Raw genomic sequence first — 17,516 nt, forward strand, 5'->3', positions numbered from 1 at the left:
ATCCTGGTTGGAGGAGAAACCAGAAGATTTCATAAAGGCTGAAGGGTGCCAAAACTTTTTAGCAAAGTTAAACCGGAATAAATACAACCTGGAAATGTAATTAAATAATGAAAAAGTATATTTGGTTCAGTTTGACCTGATTACCGTACAACCGGTAAAAAACCGCCTAATTAGAACCTGACTCACAGCAGGAAGTAGGTAAAAAAGCTGCAAAATCTGTCTGTGGCAACTGTCCCTGGACAGCAACTGTCCCTGGACAGCAACTGTCCCTGAAACAGCAACTGTCCTTAAAACAGCAACTGTCCCTGAAACAGCAACTGTCCTTAAAACAGCAACTGTCCCTGAGAGAGCAACTGTCCCTGAACAGCAACTGTCCTTAAAACAGCAACTGTCCCTGAAACAGCAACTGTCCCTGAACAGCAACTGTCCCTGAAACAGCAACTGTCCCTGAACAGCAACTGTCCCTGAGAGAGCAACTGTCCCTGAACAGCAACTGTCCTTAAAACAGCAACTGTCCCTGAAACAGCAACTGTCCCTGAACAGCAACTGTCCCTGAAACAGCAACTGTCCTTAAAACAGCAACTGTCCCTGAAACAGCAACTGTCCTTAAAACAGCAACTGTCCCTGAACAGCAACTGTCCCTGAAAGAGCAACTGTCCCTGAAAGAGCAACTGTCTCTAAAGCAGCAACTGTCTCTAAAGCAGCAACTGTCCCTGAACAGCAACTGTCCCTGAAACAGCAACTGTCTCTAAAACAGCAACTGTCTCTAAAGCAGCAACTGTCCCTGAAAGAGCAACTGTCTCTAAAGCAGCAACTGTCTCTAAAGCAGCAACTGTCCCTAAAACAGCAACTGTTCCTAAAACAGCAACTGTCCCTGAACAGCAACTGTCCCTGAAAGAGCAACTGTCCTTAACACAGCAACTGTCTCTAAAGCAGCCACTGTCCCTGAAACAGCAACTGTCTCTAAAGCAGCAACTGTCCCTGAAACAGCAACTGTCTCTAAAGCAGCAACTGTCCCTGAAACAGCAACTGTCTCTAAAACAGCAACTGTCCCTGAAACAGCAACTGTCCCTGAAACAGCAACTGTCTCTAAAACAGCAACTGTCCCTGAAAAGGCAACTGTCCCTGAAACAGCAACTGTCCCTGAAACAGCAACTGTCCCTGAAACAGCAACTGTCTCTGAAATAGCAACTGTCTCTAAAACAGCAATTGTCCCTAAAACAGCAACTGTCCCTGAAACAGCAACTGTCCCTGAAACAGCAACTGTCTCTAAAGCAGCAACTGTCTCTAAAACAGCAACTGTCCCTGAAAAAGCAACTGTCTCTAAAACAGCAACTGTCCCTGAAACAGCAACTGTCTCTGAAACAGCAACTGTCTCTAAAACAGCAACTGTCCCTGAAAAGGCAACTGTCCCTGAAACAGCAACTGTCCCTGAAACAGCAACTGTCCCTGAAACAGCAACTGTCTCTGAAATAGCAACTGTCTCTAAAACAGCAACTGTCTCTAAAACAGCAATTGTCCCTAAAACAGCAACTGTCTCTAAAACAGCAACTGTCCCTGAAACAGCAACTGTCCCTGAAACAGCAACTGTCTCTAAAGCAGCAACTGTCTCTAAAACAGCAACTGTCCCTGAAAAAGCAACTGTCTCTAAAACAGCAACTGTCCCTGAAACAGCAACTGTCTCTGAAACAGCAACTGTCTCTAAAACAGCAACTGTCCCTGAAACAGCAACTGTCTCTAAAACAGCAACTGTCCCTGAAACAGCAACTGTCCCTGAAACAGCAACTGTCTCTAAAGCAGCAACTGTCTCTAAAACAGCAACTGTCTCTAAAACAGCAACTGTCCCTGAAAAAGCAACTGTCCCTGAAACAGCAACTGTCCCTGAAACAGCAACTGTCTCTGAAATAGCAACTGTCTCTAAAACAGCAACTGTCTCTAAAACAGCAACTGTCCCTAAAACAGCAACTGTCTCTAAAACAGCAACTGTCCCTGAAACAGCAACTGTCCCTGAAACAGCAACTGTCTCTAAAGCAGCAACTGTCTCTAAAACAGCAACTGTCCCTGAAACAGCAACTGTCTCTAAAACAGCAACTGTCCCTGAAACAGCAACTGTCTCTGAAACAGCAACTGTCTCTAAAACAGCAACTGTCCCTGAAAAAGCAACTGTCTCTAAAACAGCAACTGTCCCTGAAACAGCAACTGTCCCTAAAACAGCAACTGTCCCTGAAACAGCAACTGTCCCTGAAACAGCAACTGTCTCTAAAGCAGCAACTGTCTCTAAATCAGCAACTGTCCCTAAAACAGCAACTGTCCCTGAAACAGCAACTGTCTCTAAAACAGCAACTGTCTCTAAAACAGCAACTGTCCCTAAAACAGCAACTGTCCCTGAAACAGCAACTGTCTCTAAAGCAGCAACTGTCTCTAAAACAGCAACTGTCCCTAAAACAGCAACTGTCCCTGAAACAGCAACTGTCTCTAAAGCAGCAACTGTCTCTAAAACAGCAACTGTCCCTAAAACAGCAACTGTCTCTAAAACAGCAACTGTCTCTAAAACAGCAACTGTCCCTAAAACAGCAACTGTCCCTGAAACAGCAACTTTCTCTAAAGCAGCAACTGTCCCTGAAAGAGCAACTTTGTTGAGCAACTGCCTTTAGCAGATGCAGAAACAACCGACTTACTGTCAGGTTGTGACCTTGAACTTGTGACTTTCATCACCGATACAAAACAAACAAAAACATGAATGTTTTGAAGTGGCCTAGTTAAAGCCTGCACTTGTTTCCAGCCTTTAACTAGGCCACTCAGGCTGGGAAACCCTCCAATGCGGCTGAATTAAAGCAGAGTGACGATAAGGACATGTGACATCAGCTGCTCCTCCAACGTTCGATCACCGTTTCAGATGTTCAGGCTGCGTTGCTAATAAAGTTTTATTTTTTCAGATTTCGGTCGGACACAGAGGAAGATTTTCCTTCACTTATTGATCAGAAACTTCAGGTAAACAGCAACAGATGGTAGATATTGATCAAAGATCAATGAGGCCAAAAGGCTGAAGTCCAAGAAACTTTTTACTTTCAGCAACATTAAAAAAAACCAACAAAAACACAAATTTTTCCAGAAGCAGAATAATTTAGCCAATAATGAGGAATTTACCTGAGCAGGTACAGCAGCGAGTGCAGGAGGAGAGAGCAGTCTGAGCTGGAAGCAGGTCACTGTCCTGCAGAGCAGCCACAGACCCACGCCAACCTTTGAAACATCGACCCGCCGCCGTCACCATGACGACGAACCCTGATCAATACCTGAACGGGTCAGGTGACCCCCGCGCAGGAACAAAACCGTTTCCAGCTGCAAAATCTTCAACCTTCATTTTTAAATTTAGAAAATAAAAACAACATCAAGTTAGAAGTCCCAATAAATAACGAGTAATTTGCTTTGTGATAATTTATTATCGGAAAAGGAAACTTTGGGCAGAAGATTTTAAATTTGGGTAAAAATGTCTTTTTACAAAATGTAATTACTTGTTTTACGTTTAAACACAGAATGGGGCTCTTTTCATGTCTGACTTGTTATTTTTGTCTAGTTTCTTGTGAAAATATCTTAGTTCACTTTAAATAAAACTGTTAGAAGAAACTTAACCTCACAACAAACTCCAACTTTAAAATACCTTTAAAGAAATCTAAATTGTTTTCCGGGCTGCACAGTGGCGCAGTTGGTAGAGCTGTTGCCTTGCAGCAAGAAGGTTCTGGGTTCGATTCCCGGTCTTTCTGCATGGAGTCTCCATGTTCTCCCTGTGCATGGTGGGTTTTCTCCAGGTACTCCGGTTTCCTCCCACAGTCCAAAAACATGACTGTCAGGTTAATTGGCCTCTCCAAATTGCCCCTAGGTGTGAGTGTGTGTGTGCATGGTTGTGTGTCTCTGTGTTGCCCTGCGACAGACTGGTGACCTGTCCAGGTGACCCCGCCTCTCGCCCGAAACGTTGGCTGGAGATGGGCACCAGCACCTCCCGACCCCACTGAGGGACAAGGGTGAAAGAAAATGGATGGATGGAAAATTGTTTTCCAAAAAAAAAAAAAGTAGTTAATTTTCTAAACGTTTTTGGAAGGAATTAAAAACCAGATCTGATGTTTACTCTCCTGTAAACATTTGATAAAAAGATGAAGTTGCATTAAAAGCAGAGCTAAATATATTAGACATTTTATGTTTGTCTTGTAATAAATTCATTTTTATTTTCTGTATTTAAACATCCAGAAACAATTTATTTAAAATCTGAATCAAATTTTATTTGTAAAATCATAAATATTAAAAAAGTGCAGAAGAAGTTTCACATAAAAACCAGAAAACAAAAAAATAAAAACAGAGTCAGCTGACCTGACCGGGTTCTGGTCAAAGAGAACCAGAACCCGACTTCATCTAAAGTTCACATGTATTAAAGTAAGTCCAGGTTTGGTTCTGGTTCTGGTGGGTCAGAACAGCTTGGGCAGCTGCCTCAGGCGGCTCAGGTCCAGGATGTTCCCGACCGATCCCTCTGGCTGCGGCCCGTTTGGACCGGTCCGGCCCACCGGCGCCGTTCGGTTCTCCTTCTCCTCGCCGGCGCCGGTTCCAGCCAACAGCTGCATTTTGGGCCGCAGCTCCCGGATCAGCTGACTCTGTGGGAGGGACTTCAGGTTGAGGGCGTCGCTCAGCGGCTGTCGGGCCTCCTGACCTCTGACCTCTTCCTCCTCCTCCTCAATCAGGCCGTAGCGCCTCATGTACTTCCTGGTGGCCAGGGACATGTTGCTAGGCGACAGCAGGGAGTCGCCGCAGCCGGAGGGGGCGTGGCCGTGCAGGGGGGCGTGGCCTCCCAGGGACAGCCTGCTGAGCTGTGATTGGCTGAGGTAGCGCAGGGCGATGGCGTTGGCCTCCAGGCTCAGGTCCACGCTGCCGCCGGCGAACAGATCGCTGCCCGTCGCCTCGGAGACGCTCAGCCTGGAGACGACCGCCGCAGGGTCGATGGTCGCCAACGTGCTGGCGGAGAGAAACAACGGGTCAAAGGTCAAACGGCGCCTAAAAGGATCGATTGTAAATAGAGCAACTTTAAACTGCCACTGGTTGCCATGGTTACTGATGGCATTTATCTTGCCGCTTTAACACCGGGTGGCGTGTTGTCAGCGTACCGTCACAGCGTGATCAAATGAGCTCAGCTGACATCATCAGCGACCCGGCAGGCCGATACAGGAAGTCGGGCGAATTAAAGGGGCGGAGTCACGTGATCGCCAGTGGTCATCATAACCGCCGATGGTGTTAAAGTTGTTCTCTAATCATGATGAATTGTTCTTCAATGATACAGAACTTTTTCAGTTTTCAACTGAAAGATGTTTAAATATATGATTACATTTTTCCTTTAATATTTTATACTTTATCTTTACTGCCTTGTTGTAATTTTACTGAGAATATTACCCTCCATGCTGATGATATCGTTTTGTGCTCAAAAAATTCTTAAACAGGAATTTTACAGCGCGATGAAGTAACTATGTTACCTTCAGTTGTTATAAAAATGCTACAGATATCCAATAAGACTTGAAATTGGGCCTCTGTCTCTTTAAGAAGCTTCTGCCCTTTCTGTAGCTCCGCCTCCAGGAAGTCATCCCAACATGGCTCCTCTATTAAGCGCTTAATGTTTTTACCAGCAGCAGCTCCTGTAACGAGCTCAGCAGATGTTTGCTAATTGCTGCTGGCTAGTCTGCATGGGGGAGGAGCTGCGCCTCGAAGGCGGGGCTAAGTCCACCCAGGCTTTTTTGCACAGCTGAATGGTTGCCATGGAGATTGAGGGATTTCTTAAACATGAAAGGATCAAACTAACCCTCCAGGTTGGATTTTACGTGTCACTGCCCCTTTAAATAGTTACAACAGTGAAGTTTTGCTAGCATCCTTAAGTGACGTCATATAAACCGGCAGCCATCCAGGTGAGACCGGTACCTGGCCGTCTCCACCGCTCTGATTCGGCTCTTGTCCAACTCTGTCAGATTTTCCGTATCCACGGCGACGCCAAGCTGCTGCAGCCGCCGCAGCGTCGCTCGGGTCACGGCGTCGGCGTCCGGACTCCTCCTCTTCTTCTGGTCCCGCTTCCTGTCAGAAGAGGAAGAGGACAGCTGGGAGGACTGGGAGTGCTGGGAGGACTGGGATGCAGACGGGCTCTTCCTGTTGGAGTCGTCCTCCGCTTCCTGTCTGCTGTCCGACTCCTGCAGGCGGCTGCTGAGCTGAGTCTGAGGAGAAAGAAGAGTCATCAGAACCGGGCCGCTGGAACCCATCAGAACCATCAGAACCAACAAAAACATCAACGTGTTCCAACAGGACGCAGGAATACGGCCAGACTGCCGAATTTATTTATTTATTGTGAAATGATCAGAATAAAAAACAAACAAATAGGAGGAAAAGGTTCTGATGGTCATTAGGATCCAACCTGACCCGATTGTGGTCGGTTCTCCTGAACAGATTCAGTCGCCTCAAAGTTCTGCTGATAATAATTTGAAAGATTAGAACAAAGTACAGCTCAACGTTTCTCATTTTAATGGAGGAGCTGCTGCTTTATACTGGAATTATAGTGACTTTATTCTCGTATTATTGGGAATTTATACTAATATTGTTGCAACTATTAATTTTCCTTTTAATCTGGTAATATTACGATTTTATTATAACTTTGGATAATATTATGACTCTGTCATATTACCTCACATTATCCAGGTAATAACGTATTAATACCACTTCGTTCTCAACGGTACCGTTTGGTTTCCATCAGAGTTTTAGTTAAAAAACCATAGAAGTGGAATTTTTATTTTTTCTCTTTAAATATTTAAAAATCAAATGAAAAATCCCAGAATAATCCCTTGTGTGTTTGGCATCGGCTGGTTAATCTAATCCCTAACAGATGAGGTAATCCCGGCGTGGTGAAGCTCAGCCTCCTGTCCTTTAGGCTCTGATCCGATCAGAAACGTGCCGGTACCATCAGGTTCTGGTAGAAGCTCTGCTGCTCTGCTGGGGGCCCGCACATGCTGGCGCTCTCTCCCAGAACCGGACTCTGCAGGCCGCTGGTGCTGGACAGAACCAACAGAACACGGGTTACAGATCAGCCGTATCGGTCCGATCGGTAAAACCGGGCCGATATTTGTGGTTGAGTTTTTATGATGTCAAAAGGTTTGGGAGAAATATCCGATATTGGTAAAATATCAGTTATTGGGCATAACAGCATTATTAAACCCAGACACACTTCACACTGATCCCAACAAAAACTTTACTGAAGAATCTTCTGATTCATTGTTCATATATATTGTAGAAATGTTTGCAGCCTGCTCCTGACTGATACCTTTGCTGCCTGGCTCATCATAAACATCCGGCTTATGGTGATGAATCACCAAAACCGCAAATCAGACATTATATTTAATGTTTTCTTCCCTTAAATGCCATCCAGTCCTTGGACTTTCGTATGATTTCCGATCAGAAACAAACTTCCTGAATGAACGAAAGCTTCGCCTCTTAAAGCTGCAGTTTGTAACTTTGTTTTACGTTAAAACCGTCTCCATGCTGGGACAGTTTGTTTTGAGATCTCCTCCCTGAGCTGCTGTTGCTGTCTGAAGAAATGCAGCAAACCAACCAATCAGAGCCACGAGGAGGGTCTCAGCGCTGTCGATCAATCTCATGTACGCACTTCTAAATGACAGAGAGACAACTTATCGTTTATATTCTATGCTAACTAGCCTTAGCATTCATGACAGGTTGTGAAGAGGGTGATTGGCAGCGCTAAGGCCCGCCTCCTGGCTCTGATTGGTTGTTTCTAGTTAGCGCTGGGAGAAGACAGACAATCTGGATTTTTTTTTTTACAGATTATCTCTCATAATAATGTAAAAACAAAATGTTATAAAAGTTACGTACTGCAGCTTTAAGAGCAGAGACTTAACTGGACTACTCTGGTCGCCTGCCCAGTATAAAGCAAACCCGATACCAGTCCATCCCAGTGGGATGCTGCCGTCTACCTGTTGGGGTCGGACGGAGAGCAGCTCGCTCCTTCCTCTGGCTTGTGCAGCGACAGGTCATGTGACGAGGCGGAGGCGCTGGAGGAGGATGAGGGCGGGGTTCTGGGGTCGGGTTTGGGTTCCGGTTCCTCCTGCAGGAGCGGCCGGTCGGGACTTTCACCCCAGAACAAACTGGCGCCTGCAAACAGCAGCGGCTTCAGAGGAGGAAACGTGTGGAGGTCGAGAGCTGCTGGGAGGGGGCAGGCTCACCCGTTTCCACGGCGACGCTGGCGGTGCTCCTGGGCGTCGGCGTTTGGACCTGCGGGCCGGACGACTGCAGCTTCCCCTGGGCCTCCAGCAGCATCTGGACCTGCAGGAGACAACAGGAACATCTGGGACCCGACACTGCATGTTCCGATCCGATTCTGCTGCGTCACAACCTGTCGCCATGACAACAGAGCATTTCACCTCTGCTAGCTTCAACCTGATCCGGAGGACAGAGCGAAGCCGTTTTTATACAGTAAAGAAGAAAAAAGTCCTAATAAAGAGAGAAAAAAGTGGTATGACAGTAAAATAAAGATTTAAAGCAAAAATACCGTGAGAATAAAGTCGTAACGTGAAAATAACGTCGTAATAACATCAGAATAAAGTTGTTATATTGCATTAAAGTAGTAATTCAATAAAAACTCCTACACCAAAAAATTAAACGAGGAACATTCTGAATGCTTTGGATCTGTGTTCTGTGGAAAACCCATCAAGCTGTTGAGTTTCTAAAGATGGCTTCCTCCTCTCCAGGCCCACAGCATGATGCTGCCGCGGCCAAGGAGGCGAGAGCCGAGCTGCAGTTCTTACCTGAGCCTGCAGGAGGCGCAGCTGTTGGTCCTGATGCAGCAGCAGCTGGTAGGTGTCAGAGGTCAGGACTCCGCCCACTTTCTCACAGCAGGGATTCCCACACGGGGGGCGAGCGAGGGAGGGGGGCTCTGCGTGCCACAGGGGGGCAGGAGGAGGAAGAGGAGGGGTGGATGGATGGCTGCAGGGAAGAAGAGGAGGGGTGGAGGGATGGCTGCAGGGAGGAAGAGGAGGGGTGGAGGGATGGCTGCAGGGAGGAAGAGGAGGGGTGGAGGGATGGCTGCAGGGAAGAAGAGGAGGGGTGGAGGGATGGCCGATGGGAGGAAGAGGAGGGGTGGAGGGATGGCCGATGGGAGGAAGAGGAGGGGTGGAGGGATGGCTGCAGGGAAGAAGAGGAGGGGTGGAGGGATGGCCGATGGGAGGAAGAGGAGGGGTGGAGGGATGGCTGCAGGGAAGAAGAGGAGGGGTGGAGGGATGGCCGATGGGAGGAAGAGGAGGGGTGGAGGGATGGCTGCAGGGAAGAAGAGGAGGAGTCTGTTTATGGGAGCAGAAAAGAGGAAGAGGAGAGTGAAGGCTTGGAGGAAGAGGAGTAGTTTGCTGATGAGAGGAGGAAGGAGGAAGAGGAGGAGTGGACGGATGTTTGGGGGTGTAGTGCTGTGAGGAGGCGAGGGGCGAAGACGCTTTCAGAGAAGAAGGAGGAGGAAGAGGAGCAGAATGCTGGATGTGAGGAACAACGGCAGCAGGGAGGAGCGCTGGCGAGGGGAAGATGGAGGTGCAGTTGTGGGCGGAGCAGCAGGCGCAGGGCTGCTGCAGGTTGGAGTTCGGCGTGCTGTGGAGGTGAGGAAGAGGAGGCGGCTGTGGCACTGATGAAGAGGCAGCGGGGGAAGCCGGCTTCCTATTGGCTGGAGGCAGCCTGTGGGCGGGGCCAGAGTGCCGCCCCGCGCTGTGATTGGAGGAGAAGCTGCCGTCGATCAGCAGGGAGAGTTCAGGAACGGACGGCTGGACGCGGCGAGCCTGGAACCGAAACGAACGGCGGCGGCGTTACAGGAAGTGAGTGTTGCCTAGCAACACAAACAACCTCTCAGCTCAATTTCATGACACCGAAAAACATTGACTTGCGTGTTTTTTTAAGCAAAGTTTTTTTTTTTTTTTAGAAGCACTAGAAACACAAATAGAAAAACAAAGAAACAAAATGTGAATTTTGCATTTTGAGCCCTTTAAATGTTGTTCATCGTTTATTTGCTATAAAATAAACCTGAGGAATCTCTGACTTTGGTGCCTCGTCTGGGCTGTAATGGTGTCTGCAGCTCTAATGGCTGAAACCCAGCTGGTGAAGGGAGTTTTACTCAATCACAATAAAAATAACATTCAGTTTTCACTGCAAGGAGACGCCTGAACCCACCTGAGCTGCTGGAGGGTGGGGGCTCGGAGACGGCCGGGGAGAAAAGTCCTCATCCTCCACTCCAGAGTCCTGATCGCTGACGGACGGACCGGCAGCTGGAGGCGTCGCCCTGGCAACAGAACCGAACATCAGCGCCACGCTCTTCTTCTTCTTCTTGGTCTGATTAGGAGAACTGGGCGAGTTCTGACCTGCTGAAGGCGCTGTGAGCCGCTCTGAACGCTTCGCCCCGCCTGCTGCGATCCTCCAAGTCCAACTCGCACCGCAGCGCCCCGCCGTCCACCGGCGCCACCTGCTGGCCGGACACATTGTTACCCAGCACCTCGACCCGCCAGGCCCAGAAACCAGAGCCGGTGGTTACCTGGTAGAGCGTGGCGGCCTGGGAGGCCGTCAGCAGCTGGAAGTCCAGCTGGGCTCCCGGTCCCGGTCGGGAATCTCGGCACTGGAAGAACTGAGGGGTTCTGTGGGCGGAGCCAAACACGACCAGGAGGAAGCAGCCGAGCTCAGACAGAACCCTGAAACGCAGCGGAGACGGGATCATCAGAACTACGACCCGGAAACTTTTAACACATCAAATTATCTTCAGGCACAAACTGACAAGAGGAGATGATTTTATCTGAGCGTCCAACCCCTTTATTACGCCGCCCTGGAGAGACAGCGGCTTCTGGGTCAAAGTAGAACTTTGATTAATCTGCGTTTAAATTAACGCATTTAAATTTCAGATTATTAGGGCTGTCAACATCAGTTAATGTCAATAATTATTGATCAATTTTTGGTTTTAAACATCTAAAATAGTCAACCTGCTGGTGTGATATTTCCTGTTTGGTCCAGTTTCAGTTCCTTTGTTTCTTTATCTTTAAGAGGGGAAACTTCAAAACTGCCGCTGGCAGTTACTCAGCAGGCCGTTGCTAGGCAACCAAAGTTGGGGGGGGAGCTGCTTCTCACCCAGCAGGCTGTTGCTAGGCAACCAGCGAGAGCGAGTGAGTCGATTCCACCAACTTAGCTAGGCTAGCCTTGAGAGGTTTTCCTCTGCCTACATCTCCCAGAATGCCACACGGTTCTGGATCAGAGTTCAGTGAATATTCCATCAACTCTATGATCTATTGATATACAACTATTGATTTATTGTCCATCCGTTCGGTTCTGAATCGCAGTAAGAAAGAGAATCAGGATTCTTTTGTGGATTGATTTTTTTTGTCTCACCTTCCACAACCAGAACCAGAACCAGAACCCTCACCTGTCCTGCAGGGCGGAGCCAAACATGAACCTGAGGCTCCAGGCCCAGACCTGGGGGTTGTAGGCGTGCATGACGCCGCTCAGCCAGCTGATGGGAGGAAGACGGAAACGTCAGCAAACGGGTTTTCATCGTCCGTTTCTGTGGATTTGAAAACATTTGTGGACCTACAGGCCGACAAGCGGCAGGCTGGAGGCTTTGGGGTCCGACTCCAGCAGCAGAACCAGCTTCCTGCTCTGATCCATGGTCAGAAACCTGCCAGCAACACAAACGCATCAGCAGGAAGTGACGCCATCAGAGAATTGCATTTTCAAATAACAGCAGGTTTACTGGGAACAATGGAAACCCAAAACATTCACTGGTAAAAAAATAAATAAACCCGATTTTCCACAAGTTAAATGCTTCAAAACCCCGTCTCTCACCCTCGCTGTCGGCCAGCGGGGGGCGCCGGTCGGCCGACGCTCGTCAGCGCCCTCAGCAGGGCGGTGGGGATGATGGGGACGGCGCGGACCGGCTGGACGTCCAGAGGGACGGCAGGACAGACGGCCGACCAGCTGAGGCTGAACGCGGCGGCGTCGGCCTGCTGCCGGCAGACAACGTGAACTTTGACCTTCAGCAGCTGGGACAGATCCAGAGTCTGTCTGCTGCTCACCAACTGCTGCAGCGCCTGAAACAACAGAAACGATCAGCTCAACGGCCAACATCTGGAGGACGAAGCTTCAAAAGATAAAAAATGGTTTAAACAGAAAAATTCTAAAACTTTCAAGGTACATTTTTAAACTTTCTACCAAACTTTAAAGATAAAAACAATACAAATAAACTAAAAGTGAGTTTTAATTCACATGACGTCATTCTGAAACCTAGAATATGACAAAAATGTATGTTTTGAAATGTCCAACACTCGCACAGCTCCCCACTACCAAAACATTATAATAATAACCAATTTCAATAACTAACATATAAAGTAAACGACAATCAATAAGTCAATAAGCCGTTAGGAATAATAAATATTCATTACATAAAAACAATCACGTTAAGATTTGTAAATAACTTTCCAGCTCAAATTAAATGCTTAAACACAAATATGCAAAGAAAGTTACAAAAAAAGTCTCAAATTATTTTTTGCCGTTTAGCAAATGGAGAAAACTGGCTGACTAAATCTAACCGACCTAAAACACAAGAGGTTTAGTCTGAATTACCTTCAGAAAGAGATAAAATATATATTTTCATCATCTTTAAAAACCTGATTTGCTAAGTTTTCCAGATTTTGGCCTTTAATCAAACGTTAGATTTCACTTTATTATAAACTGTGCAGTTTGAATTCCAGGCACGTTTGGAGGACTTCATGCAGAATTCAAAAACTTTCCAAACCTTGAAAACACCAAAATGAAATTCCAGCACCTGTACAGACCCTGGAAATCGACCAATCACCTTGAAGCAGTGGTGAAGCTCAGCCTCTGATTGGACAGCGGCGTCCTGCGGCGTCTCGGACTGGACGACCACGCAGGGGACCAGAACGTCTCCAGGAAGCAGAGCAGATGGCGCCGCGGTTCCGGCCTGGTCCCGACCCGGATCGAAGCGGTCCAAGGTCACGGTGACCCCGTCCTCATCTGGGGGTCGCAGCAGAGGTCAGGACATGGAGCGGATCGCTAGCTAATCATCAACAGGTTGATAACGGACCATTAGCGGCTCGTTAGCGACCCAATAGCTCATTTTTTGTGGATCACTAGCGGATCATTAGCGCACCGATCGATCAGGATGGGAACCGACTCTCACCTTCATTCACAGAGAGCGACCCCAGGAGGAAACAGTGGAGGCGGGGCTTGTTGCTATGGCGGGCGTGGCGCTGCGCCAGGCGCAGAGCTTTCTCCAGGAGGACAAGCCGAGGTTTCCTGCAGGAAACCAAGGAGGAGGCCCACCATTCTTATTATAAATAAGATTAGGTGAAATGTTTTAACCTGAAATAACGACTATAAGCAGATAATTGCAGTAAGTTTGTTTATTTAGTTGATTTTAAAACAGGGCTGAAACGATTCCTCGAGTGATTCGAGAACCTCGATTATTAAAATCCCTCGAGGAAAATTGACCTGCCTCGAAGCTTCGTTAATTTATGTTTTATCATTTAGCGCACCGTGTTTCAGCCGGAACATTATTTGCGTTGCGCGGAGCTCTGACTTCCTTCTCTGAGTTGTTGACGGAAGCTACGTGTTAGCGGCATAACGTCCAATCTTCAAGTTCGGCCCGCGGGGATTTTACTGATTGGTGATAATTCCGGGTTTTCATCGTTTTTGTGGGACCAATAAACATCCTTAAAATGACCGGCGCGATGCCGGGAGTTCGGCAGCCTTTCTGCTCCGGAGCTGCTGGTTGAACGGCGGGAAGAAGCTGAGGAGGATTTATACAGGTGAGCGGAGAGACTGAACACGGCGGGCGGCTGAGGGTTGATGCTTACAGGGTCAGAGCAGCTTTACGGACGAACCGCACAATAAACTTATATCATCCCGGTCTGAACAAACGGGAGGCGGAACATGGCTGGTAGATGAGTTTCTGAACGGAGGAGCCGTAAATATTCCGTGTTTCTCCCCCGGTCTACAAAAAGGTAACTGGTAGGGAAGCTCAAATGTGGAAAAAATAGACTGATGTTGATATCCGATAGTAACACTGGTGTTATGGAAGATTTACCAATATTTTATTTCATAATTGTTTTTATCCGATTACTCGATTAATCGTAAGAAAAATCTATAGATTACTCGATTACTAAAATAATCGTTTACAACAGCCCTACTTTAAAACGAGTCTCCATAATTAAACTCCAGTCAAATCTGAGCTAGCGTGGCCTTAGCAACAGGTTAGCGTTTACCTGTGGGAGCAGAGCTGGAGGCGGAGCTTCTCTCCCGCTGCGCTGCTGTCCCACAGAGCCAAGCGGGATTTAGGGAACGCCAGTTGAGCCAGGGAGCCAACGGAGCGCCTGCTGGTTGGAAACAGGAGAAAGTCAGACTTCTGGGAAAAAAGTCATATTTCTGAGATTGTAATCATAAGATTAAAAAGTTACATTTCTGACTCTTCTCAAAATTCTAAGAAATAAAGTCAGAATTACAAGAATTTAAAAAGTATGAATTTTGAGTCATAATTCCGATTCTTCCCTCCGAGAATTTTAAAAATCAGAATTTTTACTTTTTTTCTCAGAATTCTGAGAGCAAAAAAAAAACTGAATTATTGAATTAAAGTCAGAATACCAAGAACTTAATGAAATTAGTTTAAGTTTACATTTAATCTCACCGTGTCTGGTGACAAACAATAATAAATTCTAAAATTTTAATTTTAAATTCCTTGGGGGGGAAAAAAAGTCAGAATTATGTGAATTTAAAACGTCACAATTCAGAGTGAAATTTTAAATATAACCTCAACATCATGAGTTTATGTCTAAAAATAAAGAGTTTTATTTTTAGAACCATTACTGTCTTCATTTTTTTTTTTTTAACTCACGTTATTTATCTTGTGTTCCTCAAATGCAGCGCATTTTAACTACTTTAACTTTTAAATGCATCCAGTTTCTTGGCAACAAATTAATGTTCATAAGAGCTAAAGCCTAAAAGTTTTCAGAGCATTTAATCTCCTGGATTTCCTGCTAACTCTCATCCACCCTTAACACAGTCGTATGTTAAATACTTTATATTAATCTGGTTATAACAATAATGAACAGAAGTGGAGGAAATGGCTGACATCTTGTTTTAGATGACGTAAACATTGACGCCATTAAACCTCTCAGCGCTGCTCGGCTGTTTGTGGAAGCCATAACAGTTAAATCACCTTAACAGGTGAACATCATAACAACAAACTCACCTTCTTCTCATGTTTTCTGGAGTGAAAACCTCCTGAAGAACTTTGCCGGGCAGGGCCTGGAGGTTCACCGGGTAGCTCATGCTTGCTGAGGCCGGTGAAGTGAAGCAGTGAGCGGTGGATGAAGGACGGTAACACCGGGGTCCCCGCAGCTAACGCCCGCTGCTAACCTCCCGCTCCGGCCGCATCGGCTCCGTCTGAGCTGCACTTACCGGGCAAAGCTCCACGCCTTTAGATGACTAATGGACGTAGAAGACGCTTTCCTCAAAAACAGTTTTCATCTTTGTTTGTTAGAACTTGTTTTAAAATACATAAAAACAAAATTCCAGACGTCTAAATACAAGCGCCGTTTAATTATGGCGCTGATTCTATGTCGTACTGGCGGGGTGAAGGAACAGACCAATAAGAAATGTCCTCACATTCGGTCTGACCAATGATCTTTCGCTTTGTTTCGCGTCAGCAGTTGTCATCGTCGAATGTGACAAACTGTTACTCGACACTGCCTCCTGCAGGCTGACGGAAAAATATGGTTTTTCAGACCCCTAACAGCATGTTGCCATGACAACGCGATGGTTGTCAACGGTTTAAGAACCGGGGTGCTGAAGTCCAGTCCTAGAGAGTTCCCATCCTGCAACTTTTAGATGCATCCTCACTCCAACAGACCCGGATCAGCTCTGACCGGGCCCGGTAACGGAGCCATTCTAACTAAATCAACAATTCATCATTAAACATCCACTAGAAAAACTACAGATCAGAAATTTCTACAACTGGGTAAACTTTTAATTATCTGTTCAGTGATGATGGGACGCCTGAGAGCTCACCCACCTTTCAGTACCGTTGTGTTTCTGATGAATCTACACAGAGCTGCAGTTTGCATCAAATGGCATAAATAATCAGCGTTTCTCCGGTGGAGCAGGGAGGCGACTGAAGGTTGCAGGATGGAAACTCTGGAGGCCTGGACATGAGCACCGCTGGGCAAGAAGGACAAGCCCATCACCATAAATAAATCATTTTATTAATGAAGGGTTTGAGACTGTGATGGCCAAATCCATGGCCACACTCTGAAGTCGGTAACTCTTTTATGCACAATTTGTTTTTCATTCAAACACAACACTTTAGTTTCAGTAAAACATTTATTAGTTGATTTGGATACATTTGTTCTTTATGTTGGCGCGCACATTTAGTTAGCATGTGTATTTGTATCAACTTAAGTTTAATTAGTTTGCTTGAGACTGACCTTTTGTTTGTGTTTTGCCGGTACTTACCTGCCTGGGAGTGGCCAGACAAAAGATGGGGGCCAGGGCTCAGCAGGCTTAAATGCTGATTGGACTGCACCACTAGTTCCTGCTGGCAGGGGAAATTTGTAGTTTCTTTGTTTAGATAAGTTTTGTATTTAAGTAAATATTAGTATTTAAACTTTAATATTTTTGATTTTCATTTTGAGAGTCTTTAGTTTAGCCAAACTTAGCTGTACTGTTATTTGTTTTTGTGTTTGTAATTTTATTCTGTTTAGTTACCCCTATTGTGTCTTAATTGGTCTGATCAGCCAGTATATAAACCCCGGTGTGTCATTTCTTTGTTAGGTCAGTTATGTTTGTTTGTGCAGCCAGTTTGTTTACATTTTTTGCCTGAGTTCAGTTTTGTTTCTTTGACCTCTTTTATGAGCTCAGTTCATCTTTTTGTCATTTTATAATCTTTGGGTTAAAATAAAAAACCCTATTTTTCTAATTAATATCCTGTGACTCCTCCTGTTTTAACTCGGTCCATCACAGAGACAATGAAATAATGCTGAGATTACTTTTTCAGATTAGTATTTGTAAAAATAAACGTAAATCTACATGTAATGTAATTTCACTTCACAATGATAATTTTATTTTATTTTTATAAAATGATTACACTTTTAATTTGGCACTATGGATTTTTGTGTCATGATGATTTAGAGTTGGTTTATGTTTATGACTCATTATAACTTAATAATTACAATTTTTCTGTTCTATAAACTTCTAGAAACGTCAAATGTGACTTTTAATCCAAATTGTACTACTTTTTGGTATTTCATAACAAGAACTTTGATTTCACAATGACCTCTTTTTACTTTTAAATTAGAATTATGTCTCCTTATTAGGATTTAGTTTAAGTAATTGTTATTTTTGCATTTCATAGTTACATATTTGTTCACTATGGTGACTTATAAACTCATATTGTTTCATAACCA

The 17,516-nt window shown here is 45.7% G+C and overlaps 2 protein-coding genes across 6 annotated transcripts in view; both read right to left on the reverse strand.

Annotated features, from left to right (window-relative positions):
• Positions 1 to 3,289, reverse strand: part of serpinc1 (serpin peptidase inhibitor, clade C (antithrombin), member 1) — a 14,124-nt gene extending 10,835 nt beyond the window's left edge. Inside the window, exons 1-2 of one of the 2 annotated variants that reach the window (XM_008406361.3) lie at positions 3,148 to 3,289; positions 1 to 3 (exon numbers count right to left, since the gene is read on the reverse strand). The exon at positions 1 to 3 is cut by the window's left edge and continues 358 nt beyond it. In XM_008406361.3, coding sequence (XP_008404583.1) covers positions 1 to 2 — 2 coding nt within the window. In that variant the 5' untranslated portion in view covers position 3; positions 3,148 to 3,289. Of the gene's footprint in view, positions 4 to 2,678; positions 2,858 to 3,147 lie in introns of those variants that run through there. The other variant, XM_081605951.1, reaches the window with a different exon arrangement.
• Positions 3,290 to 4,248: 959 nt separating this feature from the next.
• stil (STIL centriolar assembly protein) lies at positions 4,249 to 16,118 on the reverse strand. 4 transcript variants are annotated; one of them, XM_081605949.1, is made up of 16 exons: positions 15,305 to 16,118; positions 14,322 to 14,429; positions 13,238 to 13,353; positions 12,893 to 13,071; positions 11,884 to 12,128; positions 11,633 to 11,716; positions 11,465 to 11,551; positions 10,589 to 10,742; positions 10,419 to 10,522; positions 10,231 to 10,339; positions 8,832 to 9,842; positions 8,250 to 8,349; positions 8,001 to 8,178; positions 6,974 to 7,064; positions 5,950 to 6,236; positions 4,249 to 4,998 (listed from the first exon to the last, which is right to left on the reverse strand). In XM_081605949.1, exons 1-16 carry the CDS (start codon positions 15,382 to 15,384, stop codon positions 4,458 to 4,460), a joined length of 3,474 nt encoding a protein of 1,157 aa, XP_081462075.1. In that variant the 5' UTR covers positions 15,385 to 16,118; the 3' UTR covers positions 4,249 to 4,457. The 4 variants fall into 4 exon arrangements, with proteins under 4 accessions (XP_081462075.1, XP_081462073.1, XP_081462076.1 ...); XM_081605947.1 differs by having other exon boundaries at positions 14,322 to 14,432; positions 15,305 to 16,117; XM_081605950.1 differs by having other exon boundaries at positions 10,419 to 10,519; positions 15,305 to 16,116.
• Positions 16,119 to 17,516: the final 1,398 nt, after the last annotated feature.

The sequence above is a fragment of the Poecilia reticulata genome, chromosome 4, assembly GCF_904066995.2.
Source record: "Poecilia reticulata chromosome 4, P_reticulata-male-v2, whole genome shotgun sequence".
Lineage (NCBI taxonomy): Eukaryota > Metazoa > Chordata > Actinopteri > Cyprinodontiformes > Poeciliidae > Poecilia > Poecilia reticulata.